The 14,913-nt window shown below is 38.4% G+C and overlaps 2 protein-coding genes across 4 annotated transcripts; both read right to left on the bottom strand.

Annotated features, from left to right (window-relative positions):
• Positions 1-1,962: 1,962 nt before the first annotated feature.
• Positions 1,963-8,407, bottom strand: LOC131299110 (disease resistance protein RGA2-like). Of its 3 annotated transcripts, XR_009190626.1 has the most exons (8): positions 7,735-8,407; positions 4,469-7,656; positions 4,044-4,305; positions 3,688-3,755; positions 3,397-3,578; positions 2,945-3,002; positions 2,722-2,803; positions 1,963-2,417 (listed from the first exon to the last, which is right to left on the bottom strand). XR_009190626.1 is itself a non-coding variant. In XM_058324685.1 (3 exons), the coding sequence occupies exons 1-2, from the start codon at positions 8,332-8,334 to the stop codon at positions 4,474-4,476; spliced, it is 3,783 nt and encodes a 1,260-aa protein (XP_058180668.1). In that variant the 5' UTR covers positions 8,335-8,407; the 3' UTR covers positions 4,244-4,313; positions 4,469-4,473. The 3 variants fall into 3 exon arrangements, 1 of the variants encoding a protein (XP_058180668.1); XR_009190627.1 differs by lacking the exons at positions 1,963-2,417; positions 4,044-4,305 and adding an exon at positions 2,425-2,654 and having other exon boundaries at positions 2,690-2,803; XM_058324685.1 differs by lacking the exons at positions 1,963-2,417; positions 2,722-2,803; positions 2,945-3,002; positions 3,397-3,578; positions 3,688-3,755 and having other exon boundaries at positions 4,244-4,313.
• A 2,235-nt stretch (positions 8,408-10,642) lies between these two features.
• LOC131299111 (uncharacterized) lies at positions 10,643-14,412 on the bottom strand. The gene is made up of 5 exons (XM_058324686.1): positions 14,109-14,412; positions 13,109-13,227; positions 11,981-12,038; positions 11,578-11,655; positions 10,643-11,116 (listed from the first exon to the last, which is right to left on the bottom strand). The coding sequence occupies exons 1-5, from the start codon at positions 14,299-14,301 to the stop codon at positions 10,923-10,925; spliced, it is 642 nt and encodes a 213-aa protein (XP_058180669.1). The 5' UTR covers positions 14,302-14,412; the 3' UTR covers positions 10,643-10,922.
• Between the last annotated feature and the right edge of the window lie 501 nt (positions 14,413-14,913).

Below are 14,913 nucleotides of genomic sequence, written 5' to 3'. Positions count from 1 at the left end.
GTACTCTTCCTTGCAGGGCTTGTTCGTTTTAGGATCTGGATTTTGAGTACTAGGTGGAGAGAGATAAAGAGAGAAACGAGAGTAACAATTGAGAGAAAATTTATTAGGAACCGTGTGCAGAGAGAAAGTCGAAAGTCCAAAATCCAAAAAAGTGTTTTATTGTTTGATCCGGTTGAAAATGCAAATTCCTAGATAAGACAAACTATATGGGACAGAAGGAGTAGTGTTTTGCATACTAACCAGTAACCATAAGAATAACACCAAAACCGTCTTTGTAAAATTTCGTTTTTTTTTTCCTTGAAAAATATAGAAAACCTGATAAGCAATAACAATTTTACAGAATACCAACTCTAATCCTCTGGATTTATTTTATTCATTTTTATTTTAGCAGTAATAAGGATTTCATTACAATTCGAAGGGGTTGGTCCGTGGTGTTAGCCCGAGACTTAGGTGTTTATTCAATCCTAACGTTTTAGGTTTGATTTTCCTCACGCCGTGAAACGTCTATGGGAGGAAGGGCCTATAGGGATTAGCTCGAGGCGCATGCAAGCTAACCCGAGACACCATCTTTCTAGTAAATGGGTACATGACAATCTGGTACTATGCAACTTTCCTTTCCGTCGAAGGACATACTAATAAGCATCACAAAACTAACTAAATAAGATTCTAGTGATCTACTAATAGAAAATCATATTTTGAATTTCTCATTTAAAGCAAAAAGATACTAAGATTCTCAGAAAATATGGCTGGGTGGTAAAATCATTGATGAATGGCATCTGGGAAATTTCCACATACATGAATGTGTACCGACATGGTCAAAGAAGTCACGCTCACGCAGAAAGTCAAATCTCTTTCAGAGTCTTCTATTTGAGGGATTTTAGGTCTTCATTTACAGAAATCATAACGAAATCAAAATCAAGAGGGTAAAAAAATAGCCTAAACACGTTGTCAATGCTAGGAAGGGTAAGTGGAGTCAAATCATGCGGTAGTGCAGATTTGAAAAGTTGTGAGACTTGAGAGCGGCTTTAAATTCAGGATTTGCTTAACGGAAATACTTATAAATTGCGCTAAATGATGATAAATTTTCCTAAGCACGGCTCCATGACATAATTTGTCAGTGCACATTTTGCCATTTCCCGGAATAATTTTCGCACTTTTATGTCATCTTTTACGTACATTGAAGCTAGACATCACCCGTTGTGCGGTGTTTATTGTTTAGTACTCCCTCCGTTCCTAAATAAGTGTCTGACGCGCAAAACTGGACCTTCGAAAAGATGCATTTGTTTTGTTAAAAAAATCAATTTTTTTTTTTACAAATCAGTAGATAGCAATGTGTTCTTCGGAGTATTTAAATTGTGAAAGAAAATTAAATTTTTTAATAAAAAATATGCATGTTTTGTAAAGTTTAGTTTTGCAAGCCGGACACTTATTTAGGGACGGAGGGAGTATATTTCATCAACCGAGCCTTTTTGTTAATGGAATTTGCTAGTAAAAATTCATGCCCTGTGTTACAACCTTGATATGCTTTAGATAATGAAAGCTACTAAGGAAAACTGTTATTGATCTTGTTTTCCACTCAGTTTATCCTCTCCAGTCTCAACTTAAAGCACGGGAGGCCAACAGGGATGAAGGAGCGAAGGGCAGGAGCATTGATTCCAAGACAAAACTGCGTCGCGCTGGCTCACGGCACCTCATGCCGTGCCAAGCTCCCCCAATCCCATGAGAGCCTCGCTTTGTCCACCCTCGACAAAGGTAAGCTCATTCCGTATTTCACTTTGTTCACTTTGTTGATCAAAATCGTTAATTTTGTCCAGACCTTAAAACCCAACACTACTACAAAACCCCCCAAAGCAGTCTCCTTCCATCTTTACCCCATATTTCAGAGCTTGTCATGAAACAGTTCACTAGAGCAAGGTCATTAGTTCTGAGAAATGGGAATCACACCAGGTGATCACTTCAGCATTGCAACCAGAACAACTTGCTGATTCGCATATTCATGCACTAGGAAAACCATCATTCTTCATCAAGAAAACATAGCCCAGACTGAAGTTTGACCATGGTGGCCATGATTTTTTATTTTTCCTTCAACGAAAAGTTCACCACTTCAGTTCTTCAAACAATGCCAAAGTACAAAAGTAAGACTAAGACTAAGACTCTACAGAGGCAAAAGTACAAGAAGGCAAGTGAAATTTACGGTTCTTGGAATGGATTGTGTTGGGCCAGGAGTGCCACAATGCCATAAAGGTAGACATATGGGTATGGCGTTCAATGCCATAAAAGATTTAATTGAAACCCTCCCTAATGCCAATTGGTTTCAAGAGAGATGGTGAAAAATCGGTCTGACGGATTTTATTTTATTTTTGAACGGCAAATCGGTCCGACGGATTGCAATCTCACCAATGAATGGTTGTTGGCTTCTTCCCCTGTGGTATTTCGGAACAGAAAGAGCAATAAGAAATTGATTGAACTCCAACTAAAAAAAATCATGAAAATGAATAAACCACCGTCGGTGTTGTTACCAAAAACAGTGTCACGATTCCAACTTCTTTATGGGTGATTTCCAACTCAAAGTTATACAAAACTGCAAATATTATTTAACCAATACCAATTCTTGAATGCCTTTTACTACCTCGATCCAGACGTGGTGCATATAACTATACCATCGTACACAATGTATGTATGTAAATACGTATATCAACACATTAGCATGAGAGCGTACACCTACCTTTGGATAGATGCCGGTGTATGCTAGAGAGTTGGCTATCATGCTCTGGCAATGATTCTTTCAGCTTTTCATGAATAACTGGAAATAACAAAATGTTCTGCAATCCTTGAGATATTGCAAGAAAAAGCTTATCTTACAGGAACTGTATCACTACAACTAAGTTTCTCTGTTTCGGCCACTGCCAAACATAGAACAACACGAAGGAAAATTAGAACATACCTACAACAGTGATGTCAGCCCCATGCATCTTTGCCAAAGCAGCAGTAGTAGCTGCAGCCTGTTACAAGATTGGAAACATGAAATAAGCGACGTGCAAACAAAAGCAGGAATTGAGTTACTTAGTCAGCAGCAAGAAGTTAACAACATAGTTTAGAACTATGAAACACTAGGCACAAGACTGGTTAATTTGTCTGTGGCTTATGGCAGGATTCGCTTTGAAACAACACCAATGACGTAGGCCTGATAAATGTGCTGGTATGGTAATTAAACCCCCGATGAAGGACATTTAAAAAAGAAAAAGAAACAGCCATCTCAAATAAACAACTGTAAAATTGATCACAAAACATGCTGTTATGGTTGATATTTGATACAAATAGTACCGTAATATCCAACACAAACGCATAAGTTGGATATTAAATGATAAGAAGTGTCTATTTACAGAGAAACCTCACCTATTCCATTGTTAAATGAACACAATTCTAAGTGTGGGCTAGTCCATCAAATCCTATAGCCTGGACTGGGAGTGTCGGTGTCCGACATGACGAAACACCACCTTAGTGTTGGTGCTTCTTGGAAATCGACAACCGCTTCAATAAGAGCTCATTAAGCCTGGACAATCTATTTGCAATATCACCTGCAATCAATAACTCTTAAATAATTTGAGCAAAGACGGAAATTATTCATGGCTGAGGACAACAGTCATTGAGAGAAGTGTTTATGAACTAGTTATCTAAGAATAAGACCTTCAAGAAACTATGTTTTGCCTTGAAATCCTTGTGGATTTCACTCATCGTGCATTGCATTAAAGCATCTTGAAACAGAAAGAAAGTGAACAAAATGGTTAGTAAAAGCAACAGCACAGATGTTTTGTCACGTAGCCTTGGAAGTTAAATGCAAATAGGTCATAGCAGCCTAGCATGATCTCATCTGGTACTTTGGATATTGTTATTTGTTGGATGTAGGCAATTGTATTTTTGGTCTGCAATGTGCTATGTGAATCAAGTATATGTCTGCTCATTTAAAGGGATTTAAAAATATAAATAAAGTAATCAAAATCCCATTTCTGTTGTACAGTGTCATATCATAATGTATGCAATACCATTATATCACCGTTCATGGAGGTCAAAAGAACTCGTAACGGTTGGATGTGTACGAAGAAAACCTCGGGAGTGGAATCAAGTAAGTATTTTGACAAGAGATCCAAGTCGGAAAAAATGCAAATCAATGAAACCACAGAAAATTAAAAACCCTTACAATTATGAAAACAAACTGTAGATGGTACTGGCAGGAGACTTTTCATGCTTCATCTTCATGGAAGAACTGCAGAGGGAACCTTTAAACTTCAGGTTGCACACACACGTCTTGAAATCTCAACACCCAATATACACAGACACAGACAATAAGGGCCATAGTAGAATGAAAGAATAAGGCTAAAAGTTCACACACACACACAGAGAGAGAGAGAGAGAGAGAGAGAGAGAGAGAGAGAGATCATGAATATGGAGAATCAGGAAATTAAATTACCGGTTTCAGGGATATTCTTGAGAAGCAAATGAAACATTGACTAATGGAATGTGGTCAATCTTGCGCCATTCTGCACCAACTCCCTTTTTGCATCTTTTCCTTAGAAGGGGACAGTCTTTTACAGTCAAGATTTGTAAAGAGGTGAGGCGGGGAATGGGAAATCTCATCAGGTTCCTGCAACTATAGAGCCCCAAAGACTGAAGAGATGAAAGGTTAACCAGCCACTCCGGAAGAGCTTCTAACCCATTGAAATGGTGGATTGACAACTCTCTCAAAGTAGTAAGGTGCTGAAGTTCATCAGGCAGATGCTTTACCTTTTCCCATCCCCATAAATGTAGAGATCTCAGGGAGATGAAGGAATACATTGTGGGACGGTGACATTGGTGGCAACGCTCGATATCTGAATCAACATCTGCATTAGCAGCAGGAAGAATAGCACCCGAGGAAGGCCAAGGAAAATAATCAAGATCCTTTGAGAAGGAACCAATCTCCAGTCTTAGAAGGCTGGAAGGGCAGAGAAGCCCCTTCTTCCAAGAATGCTCCAAGCTTCCAAGGCTGGTTGGACAATTTCGTATAGTCAAACTCTGAAGGGATGTGAGGCTGCGCAGTTCATATGGATTAGCCATTATCAACTTCGGACAACTGTCTATTTCTAACGTCACAAGGCTTTGTTGTAGCAGACCCTTAGGCAAAAATGTTAACTCTTCGCACCGCTGAAGTGAAAGCTGTCGGAGAGATATCAAGCCATTGAATCCTTCACTTTCTTCAGCAAGAGACATTAGATCAGAGCATTCAATAATTGTTAACTCATCAACAGATGGAAGGTTCCTTAGTTTTTTTGGCAAATAAGACAGGTCATTTAATCCCCTTATTGTCAGCTTCCTTAGAGAATTACTGCTATTTTCCAGCACATCTATCAACAAAAACCCTATCTTTTCTGAATCCCAATCTGATGAGCAAATGGTCAAAGAAGGGTGGTGATACATATTTCCAATTTTAGAACTAGAAATATTTATGGACGAAATAGTCAATTCCTGAAAGGAAAAGAAATGACCTGGAATAGTAATCAACTGAGGGCACCCCTTAATATATAACTCCTCAAGGCAAGGAAAGAACATTGTCGTACTCGTACTAGCCGGCAGTGACCATTTTACTAGATTCGGCAAGTCCAGTAGAGTAAGTTTCCTCAGTTTTGGAAACACTACTGCATCTGGTGCTCCTTCATCATCGTAGCCAAAGAATTCAGGGCCAATACACTCCAGATTATCCCATCCAACAATTTCAATAACCTTCAGGGCCGGAAGGTGTCCGACGGTTGGAATTTCACATGGTGTACAGTACCTTAATTCGACTTTCACCAGATTTTGAAGCACCTGGGCATCTTTACTTGTCATCCATGACGGAAATCTTCGTCCTCGAAAACCTTCAAGTATTAAGCCCATAACATTCTTGTGAGGTTCAAGTCCTTCCAACACATCCTCGTGGTTGTTGGAACTACTGCCACAACAATCCCAATGAAGTCCCAATTCCTGAATGTTTGCTTTTTGTAACATCAAAGCCTTTTCTGCTTCTTCCTTGTCTTTCACGTGCTGGAGATCGTAAACATGTAATTTACCTCTTATCTTGCTTAACCTTCCCAATTCTTCAATTCTACGGCCACTAGCCTCCCTCACAACAAAGAATGGTATTGTCTGTAGAGACATCAACATTCCTATATTCATTGGCATCAATTTCCTAGTTTCTACAGTATCGGTAACACAGAAATGTCTCAAGCTAACCAACTTATGAAATTGTGTAGGCATCTCTGTCAAACACCAAGGCAGTTTCAATGTTTCCAAATTATAGAGCTTCGTGACAAAATTTGGCAGTGTTTCAATAGAACTCTCCGAGAGGTCAAGATACTTCAGATACATGAACTTCTGTATTGAACTAGGCAACTTTTGCACATCATCTCCAAACAAACCTAGGGCGCATATAGAACCAAAATCCTCAAAGTTTTTGGGAAGATATCCAGTCAAAAAGAGTGTCCTCAGTGTTACAACACATTCTTTTGGGATATCTACGGTTGAATGTTCCCAAAGTTCCAATGACAAATGTTGAACCTCGGGATGATACTTTATCTCAACAGGCTCCAATGCCAAACTGTGACCCTCTGAAACATGTACTGCAAGATCATGTACATGATCATGCATTTTGCAAGTTTCAATACTATTGTACTCATTCATTTCAACATCTTGAAATAAAGAACTGCTCAACAAACTATCAAAATAGTCACGGCCTACATCTTCCATTTCTGTATCGGTTCCTTTAGGAAGCTGCAAATATCCTTGAGCCATCCAAAGCCCAATCAATTCATCTCTTTTTATGTCAGCACCCTTTGGAAAAACAGAGGAATACGCAAAACACAATTTCAAATCCAATGGCAACCGATTGAAAGTTGAACTTAACTTCTTTAGAATTCTATTTTCATTTCCAAAAGAACTACATATTTCATTGTTCTTAATCGACACCCAACCATTTTCAAATGAACTCCATATGTTGTTCACGATTGACCACCATTCATCTTCACTATGCCTACAATACAGTAGGCTTGCTATTGACTTTATCTTTAATGGCACACCATTGCAATTTTCCACAATTCTTTTACCAATGTCCACCAAAGGTTGAGTTTCTATTGGTCCTCCGTTTGCAAATACTCCTTTTGTAAACATGGCCCAACTATCAGACGGCAATAGTGGACTCAATTGATGAGTGAGAGTTGGAAAATTTATCATGCTTGATACCACCTCCATACTATGGGTTGTGACTACGATTTTGCTTCTCTTGGAGCCACCCATTTCTAGCAAAGAATCTCTCAAGCATTCCCATTTTCCTAAACTCCCACTCCAAACATCGTCCAATACAAGTAAATACCTTTTCCCTCCAAGTTTCTCCCGCAATTCTCGAACTATTCCATGAATATTATGTAACTTAGATTTCACCCCAGTAAGAGATTTGAGCATCTCATTCAATACCCTCTTAACATTGAAATCGACAAATCCAGAAACCCACATTCTCTCATCACCAAAATTGTTCACAACTTTCTCGTTTTTGTACACTAGTTGAGCAAGGGTAGTCTTTCCGAGCCCACCCATCCCTACGATAGCAATGACGGATGGACCATCTTCAATGTCGGAGCCAAGTAACATCTCTACCACTACATTGACATCCTCCTCCCTCCCCACAACCTCTGCCACTATATTGACATCCTCGTCCCTCCCCACAACCTCTGCCACTATATGGACATCCTCCTCCCTCTCCACAGCCTCTCCCTCTAAATAGACAATCGTGCCCCCCACGACATTCTCTTCCTCCCCCGACACATCCCCTTGCTCTACACCTAAACGTTTATAATCAGATACCTCGTCCTCCCCCACCAAGCCCATGGAACGCAAAGTAGGACTGAAGTAATATGCTTCTTTCCAAATCCTGGCTAAAGTAAAATCCATATATTTGAACTTAAGAGCCATCTTGAAACGAAGTGCAAAACTGTTAGTGAAGGAGAAGCAACTGCGTACCTTTTCCGTCGTTTGGTTTTGAACCTCAAGAGTCATACGACGAGATTCATACGAGAACTCAACCAGCGCATTCTCAACACCACAGATTCTAACATTGAGACTCTTAAACCACTCTTTTTCGGCTTCTGGTGCTATTGTCCGACCCTGAGCATGACGTAACCTTTTCCGGATCTTTCTTAGCCTTCGGACGATCTTCCTGAGGTCTCTCTTGAAACCCAAACCCAAACCCAACCTAATCTCGTTCTTTGCTAGGGAAATCGAGCGGCTTAGGGTTCCCAGGACAACATTGATGACAAAAGACTCGGCCATGTTTTCCTTGTGAAAAAGAAGAGAAATGCTTCGGGGGTTGTTTCAGTTTCCTTGTGCAAAAGAACAGAGATGAGCAAGACAAGGGGCGTCGTCAAGCTCAAACTCATGCATCTAGAACATAGGCTCTGTTTGTAACTATGGAAAAGAAAGGAAAATAAAAAAAAATATTACTTTCTATTGTTTGGTTGAAATAGAAAGAGTAAAGAAAATAAAAATTTTAAATTCAGTAAATAATAAATTTTACCTCTTATTTTTCTCTATTTTCTCTCTTTTTATTTTTTTTTCCTTCCGTTTCTATAAGTTCCAAACAAAACCTAAGTTTTATTTAGCCACTTTCCTACATATCCATAAATACGCGTATAATGAGATTAAATTCTTTACATCTTAGTGAAAAATTCATGATTTCCATTGCCTATTGTGGGCCTCATCATGTGTTTGTTGTAGAGATTTGAGTCGTTCATCTCATAGGACCCGTAATATAGTATATCCATGCAAAAAATCAGCTTGATTGAAAATCGATGTGTATCAAAAATTAAATTTTGATTTATAAAATAGACGGTTATAGACGAAGTTAACTTTAAAGAATCATACCATTCATTTTACAAATCAAAATTTAATTTTTGATGCACCTATGAATATACGATGAAGCTAATTTTTTTTAATGAATATATTGCCCTGAAAATCTTACAAAATCAATTATTCAAGTTAATGTAACAAATCCACAAGGAGGCGCACAAATTGCCGTGGTGAAAATTTGAGATTTCCTCCTATGGAAAGAATTTAGTCTCTGTACATATGCATCGGCCACATCATCATAAAGTCGGCGTGCGCAATTTTTAAGAGAGAGATAATATTTGTCCTTGTAATAAATACAGATTCCATGTGCGGATTAAAAATATATATTTACAAATTCCATGTCATTTGAGAAATGATTTTTACACTTCTCTTTTTACGATCCACCATTCCTTTTTCGTTTTATCCACATGAGTTTATAATTGAGAAAATATTCTTTACGGAGGTGCAGTAAACACTTCTGTAAGCAGGTGTTTACAATACTCAATCGTGAGGTCAAAATGTTAATAAAACTTTTTCGGAGAAAAGTTAATTGTGATCGGTTATAATTGAAAACAGATCTTAGTCATTGATTGTGCGAATAGACGGCTGAGATTAATTGGTATTGTAAACAGGCTGTTTACAGCACCTCCGTATATAATACAGTCTCTTTATAATTTTGCCTGGAAATACATTTTTTTTTACACATCTAAGGACAAATATAGCAGTTCAAAAAAAAGATAAAATAATAAATAAATAAAAAGAAAAAGAAAGTGTGAAAATAAATTTCCTTTCCCATTTCCATTTATACTTTTCCCCAAAATTTAAACTCTCAATGCACATTCCACTGTGTTCAGAACACTTTCACTTATCGAAGCTATAAAGTTTTAAAACAAATTAGGCACGGGCACCCAAAAAAGTTCATATCTACCCAAAAAAGCTTAAACTAATAAACGTGAGATCTCAATACTCTATAAGTGACACACTAATATATTGTACTTGTTAGGAAACATATTTCTAATGGCAAAAAAAAAAAACATATTTCGCACTGGAGTTCGTAACGCGCGTGTGTGAGAGAGAATACCAAAACTAGTAGCGATAAATAAAAAATGAAACTGCCAAAGCCAATAGAGAAAAATATGTGCGCAATTAGTTTCATTTTTCCACATCGAAACATATACTGTAGTAGCGTATACATTAATCTACAAGAAATCCAAATTATTGGAGTACCAGACGATACATGTTATACCATAGAGTGCCTAAACTAATAGCCATAAATAAGAAACACTACATCCGAAACTTTTCCAGATAAGTGCCAAGAGAGAGAGAGAATGAAACCCGAAAAAAACAAAAAAAAAGAAATTTTTTTTGGTTAAAAGTGGTTATTTTCCAAAAGATTTAGATAAAAGTTTTTTTTTTTTTTTTTACTTTTTCGATTCGAATCAATAATTCACAAAAATTTGATGCAAAACTAACAAACGCGAAAAAAATTTAAATAAGGACAAAACGTGTTGATGGATTGTCAACTTTTCATCTTAATGTTTAGATTAACCTTTCATCACGTCGAGAAGAATGAAATAAAAAAATATGAACCGATGTCAAAAAAAATTCCCATATGACTACACTAAAGAAAGAGAGATAGTACTAGTTACTCGCATTTTTTCAACTTTATTTAAGAATTGGTGGAGTACTTTTTAGACTCATCTCATCAAGGCGAATAGACAATCCAAAAAGTATAACGTAAATTCAACAAATATTCAGAAAAGACGAAATAAATACCAATTTTTTTTTATAGAAAGAACACGGCCTAGATTTTTCGATGTGGTTGTATGCATTCGGTTGTACGATCTTAATTGATAGTATCAATGAAGTTTCTCATTTCTAAAACACAGAAACTCCGAAACTTCCAAGAAAAGTGGAGAGACAGAGAGAGAGAGAGCAAAAAATTAAAACCAGGAAAAAAGATTCCGAAAACAGCAACCACACTGGGCACAGGGAATTGTTTTTCTTAGTATTAAAAAAAAACTGGGCATGCTCTAGAGGGGCAAAAGTAAGACAGGGCAAGGGATGAATTCCGCCAAAAGGTTAGCATCCACATGCTTGGAATGGATTGCTTCCATGCTCATAACGACTAAATCCAAACTCATGTCATCGGCAATCTCACTGATGATGGCCGTTGGCTTCTTCCCCTCCCCAAGTCGCTCTAACAACTTGAATTCCTGAAATCCACCTATCACATTTCGGAACCAGCAAGAAAAATTAAAATTGATTAAAATTGAACTATAACAGCTTCACCATAATGAAAACAAGACCGGCTTATAATGCTGAAAAACTGTTTCACGATTCTACTTCTTTCACAGGCAAATACCATGATCCCAAGTTTCCTAACTTAAAATTTAACCATGTGCCTCCAAAAGAATACTAGAACGATACAAATTATTGAACGCCTTTTACTACCAAGCAGATAACTTATGTGGAGCATATGTCTATACCATCCCACAAAATATATGCGAGTAAGAGCTAACTTAGCACCCCATACTTGTCCAAGGATGGAATGCGAAGAAGCCTTGAAGGCAGAAAAAAGAAAATAGGCATACCCCCTGGGTTCCTGAAACCTTAATTGCACTTGCACTATGAGAAAAGAAAGAACTTGTCTGCACATCAGTATGGGAGCGTACACCGTACACCTACCTTCAGACAGATGCCAGCGTATGCTAGAGAGTTGGCTATCATGCTCGGGCAATGATTCTTTCTGCTTTTCATCAATAACTGCAAATAACGAAAAGTTCTACATTCCTTGAGATATAGCAAGAAAAAGCTTCTCTAACAATAAAGGTTTCTACCGCCAGTGGCAGAGGGAGTTAAGGACCAATGGGCCCAGGGTTTCTTTTTATCATAGGGGTCTTGGTAAAATAGTTCAAAAGAAAATCAAGTAGTGTCAGATTCTTAAAAAGGAGGTAGATATCTTTTTTTCCCACAAAGTCGAATGTGTTGGATTGTGCCCCCAATGGTACAAATTTCAAGCTACGTCACTGTCTACCACTAAGTTTATGGATCTGCAAAACATAGAATGTGAACGGTTACTAGACCATACCTATAACAGTAATATCAGCCCCATATTTCTTTGCCAAAGCAGCAGTAGTTGCTGCAGCCTGTTACAGGATTGGAACCATGAAATGAGTGAGATGCAAAGAAAAACAGGAATTGAGTTACTTAGGCAGCAGCAAGAAGTTAACAATATAGTTTAAAATCATCTAACACTAAGTATAAGTCAGGTTTTCAACATTGGCAATTAGAATGACTCTGCTGCTCAAACACAAAGTTTAGAACTCAATAAAATCAAAAAGCTTATCATATATATGGAATCATGGATATATAATAATTTGGCATTGCCTTAATTAAAAATTAAAACCCACCATTGATGCACATACCCTGTGAGGGATTTACTAGAAGGAATGAGAGGGGAAGTCGTATGTTGTATCCACGGAAAAAAAATGCGTAACAGGTTCCAATGGAAAACAAGCGAATGATAAATAGCTTCTTAATGATTTCCCACAACACAATAGTAAGACTGGATCTTAGCCTAAGAAACAATTGCAGTTAACTAGTGTGTGACTTATGGCATGATTCACTTCGTAACAGCACAAATATGAAGGCCTGCTACCCTATCCAGCTATCGAAATCAACACCCGAGGAAGGAATAAGAACAAGAATCTAAAATAACAACTGCAAAATTGATCACAATACATGCAATTGTGATTGATACAAATAGAAGAGTAATACCTATGACAAGCAGTCAAGCACAATGCATTGAATGGTACATGATCACGAGGATCAGTATTGACAGTTAGAAATCTCACCTATTCCATTGTTCATCAAACACAATACTAAATGTGGCTTAGAACAAATCTATAGCATGGACCGCAAACATCAGAACACACGTACCCTCTGGTGGCATGTACCAATATAAGAATCAGCGAATAAATTTCTACTCAAAACACAATCCGTATAACATAGATGGAATATGGTGTCATGGAGAAGAATGAAGAAATTCCCAGGCATACGTTAAGCTCCAATAAGGATGGTAAAAGTTGTAAAGAATTTTTGAAAAACGTCATCGGAGAGCCAAATTGGTCCCAAAGGAAATAATAATTGGAATGATGTTGCAGACATTGATCCAAAAAATATGGCAAAGGCAAAGCCAGAAAAAAAAGGGGATAACCTGTCTCGTTCCTTCAGAGAGATACGGATTCCGGTCTGTAATTGGCAGAAGCAGATGCTTGAAATGAGTAAAAGCATCCGCAGCTAAACTGGATTCAGGTTCTTGTGGCGTAGCCTTGGCTGTGAACAGTTAAAGCAATATGGTTGAATCCCCAACCATAGGTGAAACAAGCATACGCTCTAGATATCAAGATACAGCATTTTAACAGTAATCTTGCACTCTATGAAAGCATTCAAAAGATCTACTTGATACAAAAAATTATTGTTTTTCTTTAGCGGAGGGTAAGGAGCTTCCTTACCAGATGTTTCCCTTTCCAGTTCCCACCCATCCCACAAATCGATTAATAACAAACGCATATTTTGCCTCATTAAGCTAATGGATGGGCAACCAAATACTAAATGCCAAGGTTGGTTTTAAACCATGCTTAATCTAAGTTTGCATATACATACATGAAGGATGATATCTCTTAGAACTGGGAGATTTTGGCGTTTTAATGAAAGGCAACAATAAAACCATCACAGTAAACACCCTTTAAATTTGGTAAATCACCATAGTTAAAGGCGAGGAGTGCACATATATTGGGTATTGGGATGGGCTGGGCCGGTCTTGCTCTACGTAAAAACGAACACTTTTTAAAAACTTAGTTGTATAGGCAGTGCAGCACTTCAAGAGCTATTTCCAAGTCCGTCCCATTTACTATTAAATTGGCTTCGAAACTCAACCCACGCAACTCTATGGGTGTACATTCCTTAACCATAAGGCTCGGTTGAGCGGGCTCGCATGTGCACCCCTAGTTGTTAAGTGAAGAGATCAAATATATGCAAGTGAGTGTTTTAGCCAAAAGTTTTCCACCCATTATCCACACGTATTACCCACCCCGCACCACAATGCAATCCCAATAGATAAACTACAAGAGGAAGTACTGCTCATCGAAATAGAGAAATATCCATAGCAAACCAAACAAGTAGAAGACTGAAGACAACGTGTAGGAAATTAGTACCTTTGTGGGAAATCCTTCGGATTTTGGGAAGGGGAGAGAGCGTTGGAGTTGCGGCCTTGAGAGGGGAGAACGTAGAAGAAGAGAAAGCAATGGGAAGAAGCGAACACTTAGGAGAAGAAGAAGTCATGAGTGAAGTGTTATGAGGGTTTGAGGTTTCGGCGGCTACAGCTAGTGAGTAGTGAGACAACGCCATGGACGAATGGGGAATACAACTACGTCTCTCTCTCTCTCTCTCTCTCTCTCTCTGTGCGAGGGAAGGGGACCAGATGGGTGAGGGTTGGGTTTCCAGAAGACGCGAGAAGGAGCCTGGAATGAGTTGATTAATCTTGATGTAAAAGAGTTTAAATTATATCGGACATCCTCTAATCTACTAACGTCTATCACTAAACACCCTTGATCTAAAAGACCTTTCATCGGAACCCCTACCTTCTTAAGGTCAAAATAATTCCAATTACTACTAACAATAACACCCCTCTCCAATGTATATGTGTCAAGAAGTTAAAGGGAAAAGTCACAGAACACATCAGTTGAGAGAAGTCAGAGGACATAATAAAAAAATCGAAGGTTGGGCTTTCCTTTCCCTTCAACCTTTCTACCATCGTCTCATCCTCCTCCATTGAGCTCGGCAACCCACCTCCTCCGTCCATTCCTCAATCGTCCTCCTTTTTGTGTGGCCTGTGATCCTCGATATGCTCCTCCGTTGGTGGCTTGATGGTTGAGTCTTCTCCTAGCCTGCACAGTGAGCGCACGACTAAAGACCAGGCCTGGGGTTGTCTCGGCAAGGCCCTCCGGCGTGAGGATAAGA

The sequence above is a fragment of the Rhododendron vialii genome, chromosome 8a, assembly GCF_030253575.1.
Source record: "Rhododendron vialii isolate Sample 1 chromosome 8a, ASM3025357v1".
Taxonomy (NCBI): domain Eukaryota; kingdom Viridiplantae; phylum Streptophyta; class Magnoliopsida; order Ericales; family Ericaceae; genus Rhododendron; species Rhododendron vialii.
Note: the sequence above shows the minus strand (reverse complement) of the source record. Positions and strands in the feature narration are given on the sequence as shown.

Bases quoted from the DNA above. Each gene is read 5' to 3' on its own strand.
- LOC131299110 (XM_058324685.1), bottom strand. From the start codon at position 8,334: ATGGCCGAGTCTTTTGTCATCAATGTTGTCCTGGGAACCCTAAGCCGC. The intron at 7,657-7,734 runs GTTGTGGGGAGG...GTAGTGGTAGAG, and splicing joins ATGTCCATATAGTGGCAGAG to ATGTTACTTGGCTCCGACAT.
- LOC131299111 (XM_058324686.1), bottom strand. From the start codon at position 14,301: ATGGCGTTGTCTCACTACTCACTAGCTGTAGCCGCCGAAACCTCAAAC. The intron at 12,039-13,108 runs GTTATCCCCTTT...ATCCTGTAACAG, and splicing joins TCTCTGAAGGAACGAGACAG to GCTGCAGCAACTACTGCTGC. The intron at 11,656-11,980 runs GTATGGTCTAGT...CGTTATTTGCAG, and splicing joins GGCTGATATTACTGTTATAG to TTATTGATGAAAAGCAGAAA.